Raw genomic sequence first — 16,094 nt, forward strand, 5'->3', positions numbered from 1 at the left:
TGTAGGTGTCAGTAGTGGTTGGCTCTTATTTTTATGTACTACTTTTTCTTGATTTCTCAGATTTCATTATGTGATCTTTAGCTTCCTATATAAAACCTGATAGCCTTGACTATCACGGTGCTACATAGACAATGAGAATCCTGTTCTTTCCAAAGTTCGGGACTAAAAAGAAGTCTTCCAATGTGCTGTAAAAGCAATCAAGTTTAGATTTAATTGAAACTATTGGTAAATATAAACAATAATTTCAGAATGTGATTCATCATCTTATATGAACTTATTCAAATGTGTGTCTGATTTTATTCTTTTTCCACTGTGGTTTTTATATTGTCTACATATACATACAGATGTGGTTGGATTCCATGGAGATTTTTTATCTTAAAAAAGTGTGTACATATACACATATATATTTGTATGTATGTATGCATGCATATATATGCATACACACAGACAAAAAATATAATGAAAAATTGTTGCTTTTGTGTGCATATGGTGTTCTCCCTTTCTGTTTTGTTAGATCTGTGGTAACTAGTTCTTTTTTCAGTACAGTTTTTACCTCTCAGTCACTCACCTTCCTTTTTCCTTCTCTGTTACAGTGTGAAAGGATGATGTGATGGAGATAAACATGGGCCACTGGTCAGGCACTCGGCCCCCTCCGCCTTGCCTTGCCCTTCTGCTTGCCGAGCTCCTGGCCACTCTCTTCCAGGTAGCACACGGAGCCACCCCGCTTGGCTTTCACTTCACACATTCCACTTACAATGCAACTGTGTACGAGAATTCGGCAGCCAGGACCTACGTCAACAGTCAAACGAGAATGGGCATTACCTTGTCCGACCTTTCTTGGGATATCAAGTACAGGATAGTGTCTGGTGATGATGAGGGCTTTTTTAAAGCAGAGGAAGTTGTCATTGCTGACTTTTGCTTCCTGAGAATAAGGACTAAAGGTGGAAATTCTGCTATATTAAACAGAGAAATCCAGGACAACTATTTATTGATAGTGAAAGGGTCTGTCAGAGGAGAGGACTTGGAAGCGTGGACAAAAGTGAACATCCAGGTTTTGGATATGAATGACTTAAGACCTTTGTTTTCACCAACCACCTACTCTGTCACAATAGCAGAAAGCACTCCACTAAGGACTAGCATTGCTCAGGTGACTGCAACAGATGCGGATATTGGGTCCAATGGCGAATTTTATTATTATTTCAAAAGCAAAGTTGATCTCTTCTCGGTACATCCTACAAGTGGCGTTATCTCCTTAAGTGGCCGGTTAAACTATGAAGAAAAAAACAGGTACGATCTTGAGATTTTGGCTGTGGACCGTGGGATGAAGCTTTATGGAAATAACGGTGTAAGCAGTACAGCTAAGCTTTATGTTCACATTGAACGTATAAATGAACACGCTCCAACAATAAGTGTAGTAACGCATATTCCCTTCCCATCAGACAAGGAGCCTACCTATGCAGTCGTTAACATCGATGATCTAGATGAAGGAGCCAATGGAGAAATTGAATCTGTTTCAATTGTGGCTGGAGATCCGCTAGAGCAGTTCTTTCTGATTAAAGAAGGCAAATGGATGAATGAGTACAAAATCAAAGAGAGAAAGCCTATTGACTGGGACAGCTTCCCTTATGGTTACAATCTGACTCTCCAAGCAAAAGACAAAGGGTCTCCTCAGAAATTTTCTGCAGTCAAACTGGTCCACATTGCTAGTCCCAAGAAAGAAACTATCCCCTTGAAGTTTGAAAAGGAAGCATATGATGTTTCAATCAGTGAATTTTCACCTCCAGGTGTGGTGGTTGCAGTCGTTAAGCTGATGCCTGAGCCCCTGGGTGTGGAATACAGAATATCTCCTGGTGAGGGTGCTGAGAATTTTAAGATCAATCCCATCACAGGCCTCATTACTACTGCTCGTTCTTTAAAAATCATTGAGAAGGACCTCTATGAGTTAGAAGTGTGTACCAACAAAGGTGACAATTTAAAAGCACAGGTTACTATCAGGCTAGAAGATGCCAATGATCACACACCGGAATTCCAGCAGCCTTCATACAGCTCATTCGTCAATGAAAGTGTCCCCGTGGGGTTTAGCGTTTTGGCAGTTTCAGCAGTCGATAAAGACAGGGGAGAAAATGGATACATAACATACAGCATTGCTAGTCTGAACTCACTGCCATTTATAATAAATCAGTTTACAGGTGTCATCAGCACATCTGAAGAACTGGATTTTGAATCCTCACCAGAAAGCTACAGGTTCATAGTGAGGGCTTCCGACTGGGGTTCTCCCTACCGGCATGAAAGCGAAGTGAATGTTACCATATACATAGGTAATGTCAATGATAACAAGCCCCTCTTTGAAAAAGTGGCATGCCAGGGAGTGATTTCATCTGACTTTCCTGTCGGCGGTCACATTACTGCTGTTTCTGCTATAGACATAGATGAGTTAGAGCTCGTAAAGTACAAAATAATCTCTGGAAATGAGCTTGGCATTTTTTATTTAAATCCTGATTCTGGTGTCCTGCAACTTAAAAAATCTCTTATTAATTCTGGCATAAAGAACAGCAACTTTGGCCTTAAGATAACAGCCACTGATGGAGAGAACTTTGCTGATGCTATGTTTGTTAATATTTCAGTAGTTCATGGGAAAGTATCGTCAAAGACATTTAGCTGTAGAGAGACAAGAGTTGCACAAAGGCTAGCAGAAAAATTGCTCAAAAAGGCAAAAGCAAACATGAAGTTGAATTTAGAAGACGGTTTTCTCGATTATTATTCGGTGAACAGGCAGGCACCGCATTTTGACAAAACCTTCCCAACTGATGTGATGGTTTCGGAGGATCTGCCAGTTGGTGCCACCATCCTGAGGATAAAAGCCTATGATGCAGACTCGGGCTTTAATGGAAGGGTAGTTTATACAATTTCTGATGGTAATGCAGATAGTCGTTTCAACATTGACATAGAGACAGGGGTACTAAAAGTTCTTATGCCGTTGGACCGTGAAAAAACAGATCTCTATATCCTTAATATTACAATTTATGATTTAGGTAACCCACAGAAATCTGCGTGGAGACTGTTGACTGTCACTGTAGGGGATGCAAATGATAACAAGCCTATTTTTTTACAAGACAGTTACTCAGTTAACATTTTAGAAAGTACAGGTATTAGTACAGAAATTATACAAGTAGAAGCCAGAGACAAAGACCTTGGGTCCAACGGTGAAGTGACTTACTCAGTTCTGACAGACACCCAGCAGTTTGCCATCAACAGTTCTACGGGAGTGGTGTATGTGGCTGATCAACTAGATCGGGAAACAAAAGCAAATTACACCCTAAAAATTGAGGCTAGGGATAAAGCAGAGAGCGGCCATCAGCAGTTTTCTGTTGTGCCTCTGAAGGTGTTTTTGGATGATGTCAATGATTGTTCTCCAGCCTTCATCCCATCCAGTTACAATGTGAAGGTGCTTGAGGACCTGCCAGTTGGCACTGTCATAGCTTGGTTGGAAACCCACGATCCAGATCTCGGCTTGGGAGGTCAGGTCCGATACTCACTGGTGAATGATTACAATGGGCGTTTTGAGATAGACAAAGCCAGTGGTGCTATCCGTTTGAGCAAAGAGCTGGATTATGAAAAGCAGCAGTTCTACAACCTGACTGTGCGCGCCAAGGACAAGGGACGCCCAGTTTCTCTCTCTTCTGTTTCTTTTGTGGAAGTGGAAGTGGTGGATGTTAATGAAAATCTCTACGCTCCCTATTTTCCTGACTTTGCTGTCATTGGATCTGTAAAGGAAAACTCCCGTATTGGTACGAGTGTTTTGCAAGTTGTTGCTCGAGATGAGGACTCTGGAAGGGATGGAGAGATCCAGTATTCTATCAGGGATGGCAGTGGACTGGGGAGATTCAGCATAGATGAAGAGACTGGTGAGTTTTGTTTCTAATATCATTTTCCTTTTATAGAGATTTTTGCATAATTATTTTCTACTCACAACAAGAAATTCATGTCTTCTTAACAGGAAAGATGAAGTTATAAATAAGAATATTCCGGGTACAGCAATACATGATTTAATTATCTGCTTACGTTCATCGTTCTGTGGGTGTGAAATAATGGACATTGCTTTTCAGTAGCTGTGTAATGACTCCATTTAAAAAGCAGCGATAGTTCCGTAAGGTCTTTTTTGCAGCACGGTATTACCTGTTGATCGTTCTAAGGTGCTCAGGTCATCTTAGCAGAGTCACAACACTCATGACCTTGAATGTAGTTTTAAATCCAATGGAAGGAAGGAAGAGGTGAGAAATAAGACTGGCTTCATTGGCTTGTTGTTGGTGAGAGTAATTTTTTATGGGACTCAGCAGACTGGAATGAGATGCCATTCTGCATCATGTACTGTACTGTAGCACATGGTCCTCGTCAGTGTAGGCATGCTTGTGTAAAGGCAGAAATACAGGGTAAGATATGCTCAGCCTGTGGTAGCTTTTCCTTTGTGACAGTAGCATTGACAGAGTGACTATTTTTAAGATATTAAACTTCACTTCTACTATATCCTGTAGAAAAATGTAGGAAACACGAAGTATAGAAGACCATCTGATAAAACAGAGCTAACAAGCTGACTGTTTAAGTGTTTGATAGCTGTTGAGAGCAACGGTGCAGCTGTGATACTAGAAGAAGCAATATTAGAAAATTTTAGTCAACAGTTCCAAAATTAAATATGTTGAGTCTGTGGGCTTACTGTGGTTTAAGCAGACTTTGTATGTCTTATTTTGCTGAAGCTTTTACTTGTGAACGTGGTATTAAAACATAAGATTAACATGTATGTTTTGACAAATTCAAACTGTTTAATCAAATGACAACTTTCTAAACTGAACGTTATGAAAAACAGACGACATTACAAATGCAAATGGATCTTGTCTGAACATAAGCAGTGAAAAATATTTTTATTCCATTTGTGCTGTAGCCTCTGAGCTGCGACTGTGCACAGATGATAGTCAAAGAAACATTAAAGTTGAATGTCAGAAGTCAAGAGGACACCTTGTCTAATTACCAGAGATTTTAAGAACTCACATATGCGAAGGTGTTAATAGAAGTTGAACATGTGTGGGAGACGTTATTTAGGCAGTTGAACATGAATTTCAGTCTTAAGCCCCTCCATTTGAAAATGTTGGCCTACATTATTGAGTTAGCATGAAGCTCAGCAATAGGATATTGGTCTGAATGCTCTAGCTTTGTTCTGAAAATCCCAGGATTCAGCATTTGTGGAACTGAAAGGGATTGTTAGAAAATAGGCTTCCAGGAAGATGAGTTAGCGTGTATTGTTCATTAATAAATTAACCTGAGTTAATTTATTAGCAAGGCGGTACCCAGAACCGAGTTGGGGCCCCCGTTCACTAAGACATGAATTACATGTTGAGATGACAGAAATAGGGTTAGTTTATTCCTAGAATTGAAATCATAGAATCGTAGGTTGGAAAAGACCTCTAAGGTCATCCAGTGCAACCTCCATCTGTCACCAATATTTCCCACTAAACCATGTCCCTCTGTACAACATCTAAACGTTTCTTGAACATCCAGTGTCAGTGATTCCATCACCTCCCTGGGCAGCCTGTTGTAGTGCCTGACCACTGTTTCTGAAAAGAAATTTTTCTTAACATCCAACCTGAATCTCCCATGGCACAGCTTGAGGCAATTCACTATAATCCTATCACTAGTTACCTGGGAGAAGAGGCCGAACCCCACCTCACCATAACCTCCCTTCAGGTACAAATCTGGTTTGTGAAAATAAAAAGCAAAAAACAAACAACAAAAATGCAAAAAAAAAAAAAAAAATCAACAAAAAAGATCTTTATATGTTGCAAATCCTTGTCTTTCATGAGTATTTTCATGAAAAAGAGCCAACCCCATCAGCTACGCCATCTCAGCCATTCCACAGCCATTCCAGAAGGTATTCCATACCGCAGTAGTTCACAGTTCTCTTTTGGATCCTTTTTGTATCTGTTTCTCCCCAATTGTTCAATGTACCTTAAGCCATCTTGAAAGCAACTCAAAGAGCACTTGTATGCATGACTGCAGCTTGGGTGCATGGGAGCAAATTTTAGGGATTCAGGAGCTAATCCAAGTCATGCTTTTGTAACTTGAGTGCAGAATTCGACCCGCTGTGTCAAACAGGACAAAACATTAACACTCTGCTCTTAAACTGGTGGCAACTTAAATGCTGCTGAGTGATGAATCTGCTTCCTAGATGTAGAAAAGAGCTCAAGTCACATATTGAATTAATTTGCAAAGAGACAGCTGTTTATTTACTTTCAGTGCAGTTAATTTGTCACTTTAAAACTGACCGACTCTATTGGCTTATGCACCGCCTCTTGAAATTCGTGGAGGTAAGCAGGAGCATGAAGTACAACAAATCAATATTTTTGGCTAGTGCCTTAATGAAAAGAAGACTGCAGTATCCATTATAATCATTTGAATATAAACTGGGCCAAATTCATCCTGAAATGTGAGCAGGCTGGACTCCAAGCAAGTCCATGCTTTCAGCAGAATTCTGCTCGAATGCATTATTTTTATTCTTCTGCAATATTCCAGCATAGTGGTGTCAGTGTGCCTGTATTCCTTGGGGTGTGCTGATACCCAGAGAAGCTGTGGAGGAGCCTGAAGATGAATGAGTTTTACTGCATGGTGGATCCTCACCAAGCCATGCTGCCATGTGATTTTTGGCAGGATGGATTTCTTCTTGGTCCTCTCTAGATGGATACAGTACATATGGGTGCATTTAACTACTATGCATTTAACTGAGTTTTACCTGGCTGCTGGGGCAGGTACTTTTATTGGTAGTTCTACTTTCAGGTCTGAGCCTGTGGTTCATGGCGAGCAGGCTTGGGATTAGCCCGCACAGAATCACCAAGACTGGAAAAGACTTCCAGGATCATCCAGTCCAACAGTCTGTAGGCCAACATGGGTACATTCTGCAAAGGGTACAATGCAAATTCTGATATTGTTGCTGTTTTGTAGGATATGAGCCACTGTGATGCTGGGATTCACTCACTATGGTTCTTCATCTTGTGTTGTGGAGAACCAGATTTGAGGATTGTTGCTGTGGCATTACAGCATTTGCTGTTAAATACTTCAGTTCATAAGCAAAATTTTGCATGTATTTGGTCTCGCAACCTCACGAGTAACTTCCCACATTGTTTCTCTAGATTTATTCTAATTTCCCTTACCAGGGGGTGGAGCCATTACAAATCTCTATATCAACAGAAACTCTCCATCTGTAGTAGGCAGCAATTCCTGACCTCCTCCAACTCCAGCCCCAGTTTCCCACTAGTACCTTAGCCAGCAGTGGGTGATGATGATTCCTGGATTTACACAACAGCTCACGAGTCACGGCAAAAAAAAAGGGAAAAAAGAAGGGCTTTTTTTTTGGAGAAAACTCTTTATTGCTCCCTGCCTCAGCAGGCATTCACTTTGTTGCCAGCCTAGGTATACAGTTCAAACTCATTGCTTTTCTGTCTTCATCAGCCTATTCATTGCCTCTTAGATAAATGCCACAAGCTTGCCATTGAAAATACCAACATAGAGAGGTGTGCAATGTGATCTCGCCACTTTTGGATTCTCTTTTTCCTTCTGTGTTCCTTTCAGGATCATTTCTTTTTACATCTCTTTTCTCTTGGACTTGAAATGTAATGTACATAATGGCATGTGATCATCTGCAGACAGAGCTAGGCTTTCCTTATGGGCAATAGAGAAAAACAGTTGACTCAGAAATATAATTTATTACATGCCAAAGTAAAAATGTGAAATAAATTGGTTGAGTCATGCTGTAAAAATTCTCTGGACAGGAGCATCGCACTCTCTTTTTCAGTCTATAGAAAGGGAACAAAACCTCGTTCCCTGTTCTTACTGTCAAAAGTGGGTGAATATCATAAAATCATAGAATCACAAAGGTTGGAAAAGACCTCTATGACCATCCAGTCCAACCATCCACCTATCACCGATATTTCCCACCAAACCATGTCCCTCAGTACAACTTTTTCCATATGTATCTCATGGCTATGGAGGACCTCAAGGCTTTTCTTCATCCCTGATACCACTCCTCACTGGGTGTATTTCTCCATACTACCCTCCGGCCTCGTAATTTCGGTTCCTTAGAAAAGAGGTGTGTAAAAATCCTCATGTTTCCAGAGTGCTGTAACATGAAATGACCAAAGATCATATAATTAAAGAAGTTTTGAAGTTAGAAGAGACCTTTAAAGGTCATCTGGTCCAACCCCCCTGCAAGGAACAGGGACACCTACGGCTCAGTCTGGTGCCTGGAACCCCATCCAGCCTGACCTTGAGTGACTCCAGGGACAGGTATTTACCACCTCTCTGGACAACCTGTGCTAGTGCTTTACTGTGCTTGTTGTAAAAATAAATTAAATAAATAAATAAATTCTTATTTTCATTTTAAATTATCTGTTGAAAGATGTGTTAAGGGTTTTTTTGGGATGGCAGCATGCTCTGAGATGTCATCCTAATGATAACTCTGATGGACTAGATGATCTTGCAGGTCATTTCCAACCTTGTGATTCTGTGATTCTGTGGATACAATTTGTCTTTCAGAAGTGGTCTCTGTCAGAAATCCTCTACTGCCATCTTAATTGCTGAATTTTGTCTACTCTCATACAAACACATTTGCAGTGCTAATGCCGCAACAAAGTGAAACGTTTTTGCTGTCTTGGGAGCTGGTGGGGACTCCAGCAAATGATGGGCATTTGATGCCATTGCCTTGGTGGAAGCCAACAATATTTCTGTCCTAGCTTAGCAGGGACTTTGACAACTACCGAGATTGCCTGACTTTTCAAGAAGTTGAGTTAGATGAGATCATATCTAGTCTAAATGCTGACATCCCTCTTCTCATTTTTTCATGATTTGTGGTGCAGCTAAACATCATTTTGTACTCCAGCTCCACTTTTTAGTCTGTCATGTGTTTCTACTCTTTGCACAGTTGATGTAACAGCCTGGCATTAGAAGAGTTTCTATATTTACCCCTGCTTTACTTGTGGTTGTACTAGCAATAGAAAGGGAATGAGCTGAGTTCCAGAGCAGCAGAGAGATGAGGCACACAGCATCTTCTGCTGCTGAGCCTTCTGGAGTCTTGGCAGACTTGGCATGATAGCAGCCCAGGATGCAGGTAATGACTTACCCCACTGCTTGGGCAGGAAAAATGCTGACTCTCAGAAAAGCACTGTAACATCTCAAATTGTATTGAAATTTAACATGTAGTGAAAAAAATAGTGGTGTTAAAGAAATACTTCTGGGATATTTGATTGTATTGCAAAGCCAAGGCCATAACCATGGATTTAAACAACACTTTTGAAACTTCATAGTGCTATTTTCTAGGATTATTCAGCAGCTTGAGTCACCTAATTTTTATTGGGACCTGAAATTTTGGCATTAGATGGCAGTCATTTCCACCCTTGCACAGCCCCCATTAATAAGAAGGCAAACTGGAGGATGACCCTGATAACTTGCTATCCTTAGGTGTTTTCAGCCCTGACAAATCCAAATGAGTAAGCCAAGTCTGCCTTTCACAGCATAGAAATCTTAAAGATGATGTTAAATAAAGTGGATTTCAAATTATTATAAATTCCATGGGTTTACGTTGCCAAGTGTAGCAGTCTGATGTATTTTGAGTCCTCTTAAGGTGCCTCAGGAGTGATTGAAATTCCTGACAAACTGTTGCTGGAGTCCAAAAAGACGCCAGTTGGTGCTGGAAAACCCTAATCATGGCTTCAAACGAGTAATAATGGAAACAAGAAACACTAGACTATATAGTTTACAATAAAACAGACCTGCGGGCTCTGTTACATCTGTCTGGCAGAAGGGGATAAATGTATTTCTTCAGTCTCCTTGCATATTGTTGCTGTCTTCTAAAACAGTTTTCAGTTATTGTGTGTGCAAGTTAAAGGATATTTCCATTTATTACAATCCGAGTGGTCTGATAAATATTTATGTGGACCATTACCAGTGTTTCCTTGAAACGGAATCAAGTAAAAATGAAAATGGTTTGTGATATGCGCTTTCTTTTTCCCTGACTTGTTTAGCAAAGCATGTAAGAGCGGTGACTAAATCTGTGAAGACTCACTCATAGACTTGAACTCACTGTGGAGTTTTGAGGTATCAGTGTTACAGACGTTGCTCATTTTCCTGGTGAGTGTAGGCAAAATTAACTGCTGAGAGCAAGCGTTTCTGAGCCACTTAATTAGCAGAGGCTTCTGAAAGCAGTTTTAAGAGTAACTTTAGGCTAAGAGAAAAGCCAGTGGGTGCTGCTGTGTGCTGGCTCGGGAAGGCAGGGTGAGGATGCTTGCAAGATTTGTTGCAGCTGTCCCCTAGGGCTGGCGCTGGTTGGTGCTGAGCCAGCTCTCCTTCATGGTTCTCTATGGGAAAGAGAATGCTGGGTTGCAACTCTAGCCAAAAGTTGATGTGTCGGCCTCTGTCTGTGTCAGGCATGAGTAAAGCATTCCTAGCAGCAGCTATTTTGGAGTCTGCTGTAATGTGTTATCGTTACTCTGTGAGCTATCTCTGGCAATTTTTAATAGGGCAATCTTCCCATCATTTATGATATCCAACTTTAGGAAAGTAATTGTTAACACTTCTCCTTTTCTTTAAAATTAGTTGTGGTGGAGAAGAAAGTGGGTTTTTTTTTCTTTTTTTTTTAAATAAATTCTTGCTTTGTGTATTTATAATTTCCCTGTCACTTGTAGCTATAAATTGGTAAAACCAGTCTTGGTTTCACTGGAGTGAATTTGTTTAAGTTTTTATTTAACAATACAAACCCTAAAATAATGCCTCAGCTTACAAAAATATTTACTTTAAAAAGTCCTTTATATCATTTTGACATATTTTGAAAGTTTCCTAAGTGAGACCAGCCATGCAGACTTGTTCCATTCAGGCTGTTCAGTCCTTTTGGCTTTCTACCCCATGTACAGCTTTCATAGCTAACTGTTATTTGCATGGTTTTCCTTCTTTGGAAAGTGTTTGGAGAAACTCCTTTATTATTAAGGATGTTCCTGATAATAGGACACTTCTCAGTCTCTGAATAAATTAGAATCATAGAGTGGTTTAGATTGGAAGGGACCTTTAGGATCACCGAGTTGCAACCCCCCTACTGCAGGCATGGTAACTCTTTAGACCAATTTATTTATTAATAAAGAAATACAGTTTTTATTTCCTCTTTTACCTTCATCCTCCTTGAGATCTGCTTAAAGAATGTTTTGTACCGTTGTTTTCTGTTATTCTTTCCCTTAGCTTATTTTGCTCCAAAGTGACCCCACATTATCCTGTGCATCACAATCTCTTCAGTTACACCCAGGTGCTCCTGCATAAAGCCATGGGACCAAGCCACCCACTCTCCTCTTAGACACAAAATTTCCTTCCTGTGTCTACCATTTGGTCTGAGCATCTAAGCACCAGCTTTATCCTGGCATCACTTCTGACCCTGATCTACCTTCACAAGTGAGTGATTTGTGGCAACTGAGAGAAAAAGGAAAGCTTTGGGGAAGGAAAATATATTTTAAATCTTTCAAGGCACCAGTGGAAGTCCATAGCTGAGAGAAGTGAGGTTGTTGAGGCAAAAGTGCACATTTGTTTGTGTTGAGAGCAAAGCAAGCAGTCCAGTCCTCCTGGGATGTACTGAGGAAGAGGAAAATGGATGTTAAAGCAGTGTCTGAGATTACATGGAACCACTTCACAGCACTGCCTAATCCTTTTCTGAAATGTGTCCAACAAAGACGATTCCCTGATGACCAATAATATTGAGGACACACTTCCCATCTGACCCGTGCAGCAGGTTGTGAGGCTTTTTAGGAAGCAATAAGATTGGATGGAGGTGGTCAGGAATTTCTGGGACTTGTTTGGTGGCACAGAGAGGTGGCAACACTGGATTGAAGTCTACATTTCTTCCCCTGCTTCAGTACATACACCATGTCAAGAATTTACCCTGGAAATTGGCTTAAATTATGCTTTGTACAGAGTTATTCTTTCTCCAAGGACTGCACGTAGTGGGGAATTGGGCACTGGCTTGGAGAGCTCTTCCACTTTTTCACTGCTCTCACTGATTCAAAATTATATCACATTTCAAGATTTAGTTTGGCTAATTTCAGCATTCAAGTCTTGGAACTTGCTGGGTCTTTGTCAATAAGGTAAACTTTTTTAAACAGTCCTTCCTCTGTTGGATAGCTCTCTGTACATACAGGCCTACCTGAAAATGAATGAGCAGAACTGAGCTTCTACAGCTCACAGAGCAGATCCTTTTGATTTGTAGTCTGCTGTTTAATGTAAACATCTTTATTACATTTTATACACTTATGGTGTCTTATTAGCACTGAAGTGTTGCCAGTAAGAAATAACTGAGAGAAAGCCAAACTGTATGCATGTGGGTGGGGAGCTTTCATTGCAGTTGGTTTTCATTAGGCATTTAGACTAACGAGTTTCTCAAACTTGAGTTGTCCATTGACACTGACCTGATCATTTTCTGCACGCCTCATATGAAAAAATGCTTAGTCCATTTACATGCACTGAGCAGACTGCCACATCCTTTACTTTTTCCGTGGTTGTTTTGAGGTCACCTCTGCAGGATCCATGGTGCCTATGTTCTGCTGCATACAGGGCAGGGTGTGGGGTAGGTAGCTGCATGCTTTGTCAATGCAACCCCTGAGATTTCTTTTGGTAGATAATGCTTTTCTGTTACTTTGGTGGCATTTTCTTGTAGTTGAGCAAAAGTTGCAGGTGCGATTGACACGTTCTCTGAAATGACAGACTTGAGACATATTGGTAACCTGGTCTAGTGGGAGGTGTCCCTGCCCACAGCAGAGGGGTTGAGTGTACATGATCTTAAGGGTCCCTTCAAACCCAAATCATTCCATGATTCTATATTGAGCTCTGGGCTGAAGAGATACAGATATTTGTGTCTAGAGATTGAGCTGGGTGGCTGCTTATTCCAGTGAAAATAACAGATTTTGGTAATCAATCTGAGCTTTCCATACAGAAAACGACCTTATTGAGAAGCACAGGTTTGTGTACACTGGAAGAGCCCCAGCCCAAGCCAAACAGAGGCAAAAGGAGCTGTGCACAGGGCTTGGGAGGGAGCCTGCAGCACCAGCAGCACGTGGCAGTGATGCCAGATGCAGCCCGAGGAGTGGCTGGTGAGAAATTATGGTGAATTAATGAGATTTTTCGGTTAGAGCCAGAAATGCAAATTCTATCCAAGGCAAAATGTGGGTGTCTGCATGCATGTAGCCATTAACACTGATGGATAATCATCCTAGCGACTGTAAGGAACAAAATTAAGCTTTCCTGCTCTAATTTATGAGAAGACTAATTATTAAGAAGTGTTTACCTTGGCCTGAAAGTAACCTGAATGTATGTGGTTTTAAACAGCCATCTGTTTCCACAATGTGAGGGCTAGATTGGTCCTTTTTTCACAATCGAAGTGTTCTAGGTTTTTTTTCAGCTTTATCAAAATATGCATAGCAGATTTGTTTCTGATTTGCAGATCACTGCAGTCCAAAATGACTTATGTGCCTATTTATTGGGCATTTTTCCTCTTCTTTCGTTTGAAAGCTGTGCTGATCATTAGTGTTCTGAAAATGTGACTCTGCACACAGATTGTTAAAAATAGTTTTGCTTCTCACCATTGCTTCAGTTTATAAGGTGAGATTTTGCAAAAAAGAACAAACCGAACCCTCACCACAAATCAGTTAAATTTTTAATAACTTTTTTTCCCAAAAGCTTTATTTTTTATGAGAGAATAACTATGGGGTTTAATTAAATTTGCTGGGATACTTCACAGTCCCCAAATACCTTTCATCTAAAGTACACAAATTATTTTTCACATTTTAATGAAGGAAGCTCTTTGATGTGCAGTGTTTATGTAGTTTCCCATTTTAGTGATAGGTTGTGAGAGGCGCAGATAAGTTAACAGTTTGATTCTTTGAGGGGGTTGGGAATGGCAGTGTAGAAATGCAGCACAACAGCAGGAACTTGGGGTGTTCAGCATCTCTGTTACGGGGCAACACTTTACCCCAACGTAGAGTGAGGTGGATTTTTCTGACTCCCACTTTGTCTTGCCATAGAAGACCAGCCGTCAGATGGTACACAGGATCCTGGAGATGGTGTTAAAAGGAGTGGATTTTTTTGTTTCTTCCTGAGATGCTCTGCAAGGACAAACTGATTTGCACTGTGTTACTTCTAATTGCCTCTCTTAGTGTTTGTTTTTTAACCTTGCTTAATTATCATTAGGCAGTAACTCCGAGGTGATGACAGATCACAATCCAAGTCCATGATTAAGGCAGTTCCCTCTGGGACCACAGTCCTACGTTTTGCTGTGAGGGAAAGCACTTACAACTATGAGCACCAGCAACCAGATGCAGTCAGAGGGCGACAGGAGCCCTGGGCATTGAGCGCACAGTGAGACCTATGGCCGGGTCAGCCATTTGCTTATGAGATCTGGAGTGTTTTTGCCTTTATCAAGAGACTGTCATTTGAACAGTGTGTCGTTTGGCATGGGTAGCAAGCAACTCCTGATGTGCAGAGCATCCTTCTGGAGGAGGGAAAATGATCAGATGGGGAGAGAGCACCCACAGGGCCATTTGGGCTTAAGGTTGGACTCAGTGATCCTTATGGGGCCCTTCCGACTAAGTATGTTTTATGATCAGTGAATAGAGAAGAGATCAGGACTGTTCATGGGGATGGAAAAGAACTGGCATTGAGCTGTGCTGTCCAAGGGGTAAATGACAAAAGCTGTTTAATTGAGACCTAATGATTTTAGGACTGCTGACACTAGAATTTGCCCTTCACCATTTATTGTCAAAAAGCAGTCCTGCTTCTCGCTAAACATGGGAGGCAATATCTGAATTGCAAGCTATAATGAAGTGTTTAGTGAAGCACTGGAACAGGTTGTCCAGAGAGGTTGTGGGTGCTCTGTACCTGGAGACAGAGTTAGGCTGGATGGGGCTCTGAGCAACCAGGTTTCTCTGTTCATTGCAGGGGGGTTGGACTAGATGGCTTTTAAGGGTCCCTTCCAACTCAAGTGACCATGATTCTCTGATTCTAGAAAGTTTTAATTTGTTGATTTTGAAAGGCTAAGTGCTGAACTGCTATTTTGTTAATAGCACAGCTATTTCATGGGGATTTCCTTTAATTGCTTAATCTTTCATAATGAACATTAATCTGTCACTGGCAAAGATAAAATCCATCTAATTCTCAGAAAATCTGCTTCTCTTTGTCCATACCCACAAATTAAAACCACTCTGACGCTGGTTAGAAGCTCTATCTAGACACTGAGTGTGGCCAGAATTAACTGAGTGGTTGCAGAGAGGAGAACTGTGCTGCTCTGCTCTGCCAGGTGTGATCCAGTCCACTTTGATGAGAAGGTTCATGCTTTCCTGGAGAGTCTCCAGAGGTGATGGGAACCTCTGACAAGGGAGCCATGATTCCCTTTCTCTGCTCAGCTGGATCTGGGTATTGTAGAGTAGAAAGTAGTATTGTAGAATGTCCCGAGTTGGAAGGGCTTCATAAGGATCACTGAGTCCATCTCCTGGAAGATGTCATCGTCTGCTCTGTGATTCCTGAAGGACACATCTAAACAGAAAAAGCAGTTACTTAATAATTAACATTATTATGGTTGAAGAATACTATTTTTGCCATAAAATGAAGCTGTGATTCCCAGCTCCCTTTAACCTGGCATGTACTAAGCTCAGCTATAAAGCTCAGGGTTGGGTTGCCTTTTTGATGGCTGTTGATGGTCTTATGCTGGATTAACATGACTGAGACCCTGTGGGTTTGAGTGCATCCATGCAAGTAGCTATGGGGCAATATTTCATTGTTGAAATTCATACCAAGATAAATACAGATAATCACATTTTGTCCATATAGGAAATTTGAAGTTTATTCTGTAGATGTTGTTCAATGGAAGGTTTTTCAGATAAATGAGTAGTGAATTTAAGCAGGTTGGAGGAATAGCATGGAAATACTACATGGTCAGAGCTGCTCCTTTGTCCAGGCTTTGGTGTGGAAGTAGCAGTGGTGAATGAGATAGCAGGATGTGTGCTAAGATGGGATTTGGTGTGTTAGCTGAT

At 41.0% G+C, this 16,094-nt stretch overlaps 1 protein-coding gene across 4 annotated transcripts in view; it reads left to right on the top strand.

The window, feature by feature from the left end:
• Positions 1-610: 610 nt before the first annotated feature.
• Positions 611-16,094, top strand: part of FAT3 (FAT atypical cadherin 3) — a gene marked incomplete at both ends in the record, with an annotated part of 358,948 nt that continues 343,464 nt past the window's right edge. For all 4 annotated transcript variants that reach the window (XM_079536455.1, XM_079536457.1, XM_079536456.1 and 1 more), the window contains one exon: positions 611-3,905. In XM_079536455.1, the coding sequence (XP_079392581.1) occupies positions 611-3,905 (3,295 nt within the window). The remainder of the gene's footprint in view (positions 3,906-16,094) is intronic.

Source organism: Tetrao urogallus (assembly GCF_951394365.1).
Source record: "Tetrao urogallus genome assembly, chromosome: 1".
NCBI classification, from domain to species: domain Eukaryota; kingdom Metazoa; phylum Chordata; class Aves; order Galliformes; family Phasianidae; genus Tetrao; species Tetrao urogallus.